The sequence below is a fragment of the Macadamia integrifolia genome, unplaced genomic scaffold, assembly GCF_013358625.1.
Source record: "Macadamia integrifolia cultivar HAES 741 unplaced genomic scaffold, SCU_Mint_v3 scaffold264, whole genome shotgun sequence".
Taxonomy (NCBI): domain Eukaryota; kingdom Viridiplantae; phylum Streptophyta; class Magnoliopsida; order Proteales; family Proteaceae; genus Macadamia; species Macadamia integrifolia.
Genome location: NW_024868851.1, coordinates 230,060 through 238,322, shown reverse-complemented (window position 1 = coordinate 238,322; position 8,263 = coordinate 230,060). Strand labels below are relative to the sequence as shown.

Genomic DNA, 8,263 nt, shown 5'->3' with positions numbered 1-8,263 from the left:
GTTTGCAATTTCAGGAATAATCATCAAATGAAATTCACCATTTTCCCAAGCTGATTTTGGACGCTATTATTTATTTGGATCTTCATCCCTCCACCCCCAAGTTCCCTCTCTCTGGTTTTCTTTTCTCTATGGTTATCCAAACAACCTAAGGGGTGGGATTGTTTAACTTTACCACAACTTTACTTTTCTGTTATTTACCCCACTAACATGTGGGACTTGGCCTAACAATTATTCCACCCCACCCTCCTCTCTAAACAAACGGAGCTAAGAGTTGTGCTCAATCAGATACAAACAAAATCAATGCATAGAGAAAACAAAGAGAAAACCAAAATTGGGATTATCTTTTAAAAACTCTTAGAAAAATGGGTTAACCTCCTCTTTTTATATAGGAAAATAAGAGACATTACCAAGGGTTGTCTCTGAAAGACATGCCCAAACACCATGTTTTTCCATAAGACATATTTGTTGATGAGCCAAACATGTTTTCTAGTAATTATACCTATTATGTATCTATTACCAAACAAAATCATCTATCAAACTTTTCAAAATATAAAATCAATATTTTTATAATCATTTTAAAAGCATTTAAAACCCTAACACATTCAAATGTATCATAACCATATAAGGAAAGAAACATGACAATTAAACCACAACGACAATCTAATGATACTTCACATGTCCAATAGAGAACGACCTAAAACATAACACTAAAAAAAATACAAAAATTCATGCTCAAGCTAAATTATGAAAAAATACCATTATATACAATACTAACTTACCATGCATAAAAGCATAAAATAAGTAATAAATAAATAGCATGAAATTTTTTGGCGAGGAAGGTTACAAAACTTATGCTAAAACTATAAAACCATAACCATTCACCATCAAAAGACTTAAAAAATAAAATAATCAGGAAAACTAAACATTAGAAGATATCATATAAAATTAAGAGCCAAGGGAAAATCCCAAAAAAACATGAATGAAAATCACTGAAACTTGTTATCTAAAACTATATAAGCATCCCTCAATCCATGGCATGTCGCCTACCTCATTGTGCACCAACATACAATTAGTGTCTGAAAGATATCTGCATGCTAGCTTCACAACTTGCAAAGAGTATATAGACGTTAGAACATGTTAGAAGAAATTGGATTCATATAGAAAGAGCTAAAAGAGTTAGGGGTAAGCTTAAAATGACCATAAATGAAGTGGTGAAGAATGACATGCATAGTGTTGGTTTTGTCCCAAGTATAACCTTGGATAGAGCCTATTGAAGGGCAATGATCCATGGAGCCGACCCCATTTAGCTGAGATTTTGCTCACTGATGGACTTTGGTTCATTCTTCTTGTTTTTTTTTTTTTTTTTTTCCTCATCTCCCATTTTTACATCTCTCTCTTCTCCCTTTTTTGTTTGGACTTTTCTATTTTGTTTTGTATGGATCTATGTAGCTGACACCATTAAGTTAAAATAAACCTGAACTTCTTGTTGTTGAAATAATATAGTTTTATTATTTGGGAAAAAAAAAAACTATGTAATTTTATTTTTTAACTTTTGGTGATGGTTTGGATTTTAATTAAAAGACTAGAAGTCAATCGAAGAAAACCGAAGCGAACCGAATGGGTCAGAATTGAACCAAGGGAATGGATAACCACTAAAACCAACCCAATTGCGTCCCTATAGTGTAAGTAACCCTATACTATATATATATGCACATCCGTGCTAAGCAGCGTATCTGCGGTGCAGGACGAATTAGGGTTTTTAAAGGTCTTCATCGTTTAGGGTTCTTAGTTCTTACACTGCAGTCATGGTGAGTTTGCAGTCATCCATCTCTCATGATCGATTTCTCACGATTTCTCACTGCAACTTACATATGCACACTCATTCTGTTCACCTGTGTATGCTAATCCCGCATCCATTGTTTTGTTCAGGCGGATGTGGAAACAGATGTTGCCACAGGGCAGCCGAAGAGAAGAACGTTCAAGAAGTTCAGCTTCAGAGGCGTCGATTTGGACGCTCTGCTTGACATGTCAACCGACGAGCTTGTTAAGCTCTTCCCAGCCCGGGCTCGCCGAAGGTAAGTCTCGCAAACATCACATTTGTCTACTGTTTATTTATTTATTTATTTTATTTATTTTTTTATTTTTATTTTATAGCTTTGATCTATCTGCAACTTTTGGCTGTTTATTCTTATGGCAGGTTCCAAAGAGGTCTTAAGAGAAAGCCGATGGCTCTGATCAAGAAACTGCGCAAGGCGGTGAGTTTTCTTTTCGTTTGTTTCTAGTTTTAGTTCGAGTTTATCTGTTAGAGATTTATCTATAGAAATGTTTATTCGGCTTCCTGGATGACTTCGATCTAGCTGTTACTGCTGCTTAGATTTCCATTTCCGTTATCAAGATGTGGCTATGCCATTGATTTGCGGCAGCCATTTGTAAACCTTCTTACACGGTTTCTTTGTGTTATCTGTTTATTTTTGTGGATTTTCTCCGCTACTGTGTTGTTGGAACCTTTTTAGTTTCTACTGGCTTGTGATGTTCCTATGGCTCCGTTTGTTTCGTGTAAATTTTACTTGTAAAATTTTACGTGTAAAATCTTACATGATGACAAATTTTCCGCCGTTTGTTTTCAAGAAGACAATATGGTGTAAAATTTATAAATATGATTGTTCATGTTATAGCCCTTTACACAAACTATTGGTTCAGCTATTTTATCAAACACCTGGCGTGCATCTTTGATTCTCCCTTGGAATACAGAACGACTGAAATTTACAAGATTCCATTTCACCAAAAAACAAAAAGCCAAAAGTACAAGACTCCACATATTGAGATTTGCCGCTTGGATCAATGCTCTGTCGATGAGCCCTTGAAAGAAAGCTTGGAGGCCTCTATGTTGCCATTATCTCTGGATCAGTTTCTTCCAAGAACTACCCTTAAACGAGTGACCCTCTCCGCTGGAGTCACATCGTCTTTGGAGAATATACTAAAATATAAGAAGATTCAGGAGGTAGAGCCATGCGTCGTAGTTGGGCAATATTGCTTTGACTGTAGCATCAATAGAATATTTGGTAATCAAAAGGAGACGATAACAATTAGAATGTGAGATTCTTTTTTACCTTTTTAATCTCCACAATCTTTTTTCTTATACAAGTTCAGCCAAATCAGAATTGAAGATTGGAGTTTTGAAATCATAGCCTTTTTGAAATCAATTATAATTGGAGTTTTGAAATCACAAAAAGGTAGATCTGATTTTTATCATGTACCACTTGAACGACAAAAGAACTAGAGAGTACGTGGTTCACCAAACTATCCTGTCAATCTTCATCTGCAGACCTGTATCATATGCTGCAAAGATGAGCCTGATGTAGAACTGATGCTAGGATCCCACACCCCGTCCTTAACCCCGTCCCCAAAATCACCACCCGTGATCCCGAGCCCAAGCAATGGTGGAGGAGAAATTGCTTCTCTATCTCAAATGATGGAGGTTGTGGTTGAAACATCGTTAATGGTTCTCCATGGCCATGGCGGATAAATCGCTTCTCTGGAGCATGAACTCTATTTCTCGTGAATACCGAAAGATTAAGCAAAATTGTTGAGACACCCACACGATACATTTTCTGTGGAACATTTTGCGTCCATTTTTGGCGTAAAATTTGTTAGGCCCGTTTCCGGAAAATGTTTGGTCTTTGGTAAAATTTTCCCTCTGACATATTTTACATGTTTCAAAACAAACAATGGAAAATGTCATTTTACAGGGAAAATTTTCCAGATTAAAACAGACGGAGCCTATGGGATTTAGAGAGATGTGCTTCCGTAGTTGGAATCAAGGAAAAGGATTTTGGGCCTCTTCCCAAGGGCTTCTATTTTTTTGGTCTGGAGTTCTTCATACATACTCAGGGTGTCCCTTTAGTTCTCGGGGGTAGGGGAATATAAAACGAACGCTAGTTTACTTCACTTCTGATTGTCTCATTGACGAATGGATTGCTCTTCCACATGCTTCTCTCAATTGGATTACCTTATCTTAATAACTCCCTCACTTCAGTACCACCCCTCAAAAGAAAAGAAGGGTTGAGATCTACTAGGTCAGTATCATTGTGGAGATCAAAGGCTGGACAATGTTTAATTAGCTACCGGCAAGGATTTTAATAGGGCCTCAATGAAAATAAGTAGAAAAAAATAAATAAATGGATTTTTAAGCAGTAAAGAAACTCAACAAGTAAAGGTTTATTGGATAGGAAAGGATATTACCTATAGGGTTATGTCCTCTTGCGTTTTAGAGGCGGTGTGCTTTGTTACCTTTGGGAAGCTCAACAACCTATGTTGAGTGTGACCTTACTTTGTGGGGTTCGAGGACGCATGTCCCTTTGTCAATCTATCGTTCAGTTTTTTGGGATCTCTTTCTTGTCTTATTTCCTGGCCCTCCATAGTTCAGTGATAGTCATCTAAGTGGCGTGGGCTTCAAAAATGTTCTATTTGGTTGTCGAAAGGTGTCCTTGTTCATGTGATTTGAGTTCAATTCTTTCCTTGGATGACTCTTACTAACCAGACCATGCTTGCATTCTGCTTTTGCAATATGTATCATGCTATGACCGTGGAACTTAACATTGAATCGTTAAAGGTTGAGAAACTTTGACTTTGAAGATTGGAGAGAGTGGTAGATGTATGTGCGTAAGGCTTCAGTGCAAACCATAATTTCCAATTTTATGTGGAGAATCGAAGGATGGAACTTAATCAAGTGCTCTTTGTTAGAATTTAGAAATGATTTTCAATATTGATTGGAAGTTTCAATATTCAGCTTGTGGCTAGCAATGGTGAACATGGGGTTGATAACATTAGCGTATTGATTGATTTACTTTATGCTATGATTGCTTCTGAAACACCATGGTTATGTTCTTAGATACGGTTATTGTTGTCATTGATTTGTTACTTACTCCTACTAGAGTGACGTTGATCCATTATATAAATAGCTTGTTGGAATTTGGTGGTTCTATCGTCTTTGCAAGCTTCTTTTCTCCCCTTCCCCCCCCTTCTCCAAAGGAAGGACTTCTATTTGTGTTCTTATTTCTTACCCTTTTGATTTATTCTCTGTATTTTTCTTTCCCCTCCTCTCCCCCCCCCCCCCCAAAAAAAAAAAAAGAAGAAAGAAAAATAAATAGAGAATAAAACAAAAAGGCAAGAAAAAAAAAGCTTACAATGAAAGTCCTTTTTTTTTGGGGGGGGGGGGAATTATTTTCTGGATGCTGCTTCTGTATGCCCAAGTACTTGTTTTGCACTGCAAGGTCACCATTTTCTACTGGCATAGAACTTCCTTGTAGCTGCTAATGGTTCTGTTATGTCGTCCTTTTTGTCCCTTCCCATTATGAGCCTTCTTGTGTTTATTTAAAGGTCATCTCATATAGACATTGTTAACTGCTGATATTATGCTTGGTAATGAGCACTCTTTGCCTTGTGAGAGATAGGTTGCCTAGGAAGTATTGTAGTAGTTGTCTATTCATAATACTCTTCAATCAAAAAGATCAGATTTTTGTTTTTGAACGATACTTGATATACTTGAGTTGTGACTCATGGCAGTTGCAATCTATTATATGCTTTTTGTTTGAAAATTTGAATCTACATTCCTGATGATTTATTGGCAATTTTGTATTCATGTTACCATTATAATGCTTTGAATTTTGACTCTTATACTGGAATTAATTAGAAAACAAGCCATGGATGCCTTTTTCCTGATTAGTATGGTGATAGTTTCGGGATAAAGCACCATTTAGTCTCGTCACTGCCCTGAGATTATTGTTTTACATGATCTCTCATTAGTGATCAAGTGGATTTAAATAAATAGAAGCATTTGAGTATAACGAATGTTATTTTCCTGTTTTATATTCACTTGAACAGAAGCGAGAGGCACCACCCGGTGAGAAGCCAGAGCCAGTTAGAACTCACCTTCGGAACATGATCATAGTCCCTGAGATGATTGGAAGCATCATTGGGGTTTACAACGGCAAGACCTTCAACCAGGTTGAAATCAAGCCTGAGATGATTGGGCATTACTTGGCCGAGTTCTCAATCTCTTACAAGCCGGTCAAACATGGAAGGCCTGGTATTGGTGCTACCCACTCGTCAAGGTTCATTCCTCTCAAGTGAGATATTCATCAGCATCCTGGGCATTTGACCGATTTTTCTCCAAGATTTGTCTGGTGCAAGTTCCTTTTCCCCTCCCATCCCCCTTCTGAATTTTGGCCATCACTTTTTAGTGTTGATTTCTTCCTCCTATTAGCTGGATTCAATGTTGGAGCTTATGTTTTTTCTTCATTTGGGTAGACAAATTTGGAGCTTGCATAGCTTCAGTCGGTTGATGAGCTCATTTTCCTTTTATGAACTATTTTGTTATTGGTTCAATAGGTTAGAAATATGAAAATTAACATATTTGCATCTCTGCGATTGTTTGCTTTCTACCCTCCCTCCTACACCCCGCCCAACCCCACCCCACCCAACCCCCACACCCACAAATTTTTTTTTTTTTTCCCGAGTGCTTGGCCTCTTTGAAGTCATGAGACTGACATGGGTTAACAATTTAGTGCCGGTCCCAATATAGGAACCAGATATCTCCAGTGCGCCCAGTGCAAATCCAATAGGTAGTGGCGAGTGCCCAGGTGCTTGCCAGCCCTCTGATGCCTTGGGCATGATCCGTGTTACGTAAATGAACCCACATAGCCCTTGTATATCGGAGCTCCGTGGATTATTTTTGGTAGCTTATTTAAGGTTGAGTTTTTGAGGACAGCTTACTTTAGGCTTGGTGGCTCAAAACAGATGTTTGATATGATCAGAAATTACCCGGGTAGGATTATGTCTGTTATCATTTTGGTCATTTGGTGTATTCTGTAACAGTCGTGGTAGTTCCCCAATATGATCAGGAATCGTACTCCATGGTCTCTATATGTAATTTCTATCAATTAACAGATACGCCTATCAATTTCAAACGGTGATCTTGGTGGAGTTTGATTAAGAGGGGAAAGGGCCATTCTCATTTAATCTTTATTGTTGAGCTATATTAGTTCCTTGAGCCTGGTCTAGGCAATTTGGAATGGTGGAATGTACCTGCAATAGGGCAGTCTTCAATGCAGATGCACGCCATTACGGGGGCCAATGGGGGGACGTATGCTCTTCAACATGGGGGCAGCAGCATGCGGGTTGTGTTCTTTCATTTATAGGGTTGGGACTTGAGGGAGTCCAATTCCTGCCCCCATATGCTTATCAGATTCTCTGTTTAGATTTTAGAATCGATAGTGAATCTAGGGAAGCGTTCATAGACAACACCCTAATTTGCAAATAGAAGGATCAAGGATGGTTCTGCAAATCCAATAATTGAATAGCTATTGGCCGCATGTCAAATTAATGGGGCCAGCGAACCACAAGTCTCTTTCTCTCTGAAATTTTCACATTTCTGCTCTTTGTTTTGGGAAAGATTGGAGGGAGAAAATTGTTTCCGGACTGAGAACAACTTCCCTTGTTCTAAAATGCTAATGAATCAACATAGTTTATATTACCACATGGTCAACTCTGATTGAAATTGAATTTGACAAGTATTTTGTACACAAAATATGGATGTAAATTGATTGTCACGTGGTAGATATTTAGGCTTAGGAAAGAAGTATCTCTCAAGGTTTTTTAACAAGTTTTTGGGTGAATTTTCTTCAGTATGGTATGTGTTTGAGCATAGTTTTAAAAATTGGCTCAGATCGATCAGGATTGAATGAATCAGATTAGTATTGGTGAATATCGATCCCAATCTAAGATTGATCCACTAGTAAGGTGTAAGGGTTAAGGGGTTCAAACAATCATTTTTTTTTTTAACAAGGGTGAATCTATTACATACTAATACCTATCCGGATTGAGACTGATATTAAGATGGATCTTAAGTTTTAAAACCTTGGCGTATGGAACCCATTTAATACAACTCAAATATTTGTCCTGTGTTTCCACCAAAAAAGAAAAAAATATTTATCTTGTGGATCAAACGAACCTAAATTTGTGGATTAATAGATCTCAAGATGCCTTGTTCACTTATCAAATTTAAATCTCAATAAAGTTTGGCAAGTGACAAAAAATAAGACTTTGAAAAATCTAGGACTATAAAAGAGAGCGTTACAGTGACCACAATACTGTAAGAATTCATGAATATATATCAGGTATTTTGATTGAATTTGAGTATAACATGACTAATCAGGACGACAAGACCGTGTCCTCTCTATCTAATGTTTAGAACAATCTCATC

The 8,263-nt window shown here is 37.4% G+C and overlaps 1 protein-coding gene across 1 annotated transcript; it reads left to right on the top strand.

Annotated features, from left to right (window-relative positions):
- The first annotated feature begins 1,668 nt into the window (after positions 1-1,668).
- Positions 1,669-6,422, top strand: LOC122066949 (40S ribosomal protein S15). The gene is made up of 4 exons (XM_042630795.1): positions 1,669-1,808; positions 1,930-2,075; positions 2,198-2,255; positions 5,884-6,422. The coding sequence occupies exons 1-4, from the start codon at positions 1,806-1,808 to the stop codon at positions 6,130-6,132; spliced, it is 456 nt and encodes a 151-aa protein (XP_042486729.1). The 5' UTR covers positions 1,669-1,805; the 3' UTR covers positions 6,133-6,422.
- Positions 6,423-8,263: the final 1,841 nt, after the last annotated feature.

Bases quoted from the DNA above. Each gene is read 5' to 3' on its own strand.
- LOC122066949 (XM_042630795.1), top strand. The intron at 2,076-2,197 runs GTAAGTCTCGCA...TTCTTATGGCAG, and splicing joins CCAGCCCGGGCTCGCCGAAG to GTTCCAAAGAGGTCTTAAGA. The intron at 2,256-5,883 runs GTGAGTTTTCTT...TCACTTGAACAG, and splicing joins TCAAGAAACTGCGCAAGGCG to AAGCGAGAGGCACCACCCGG.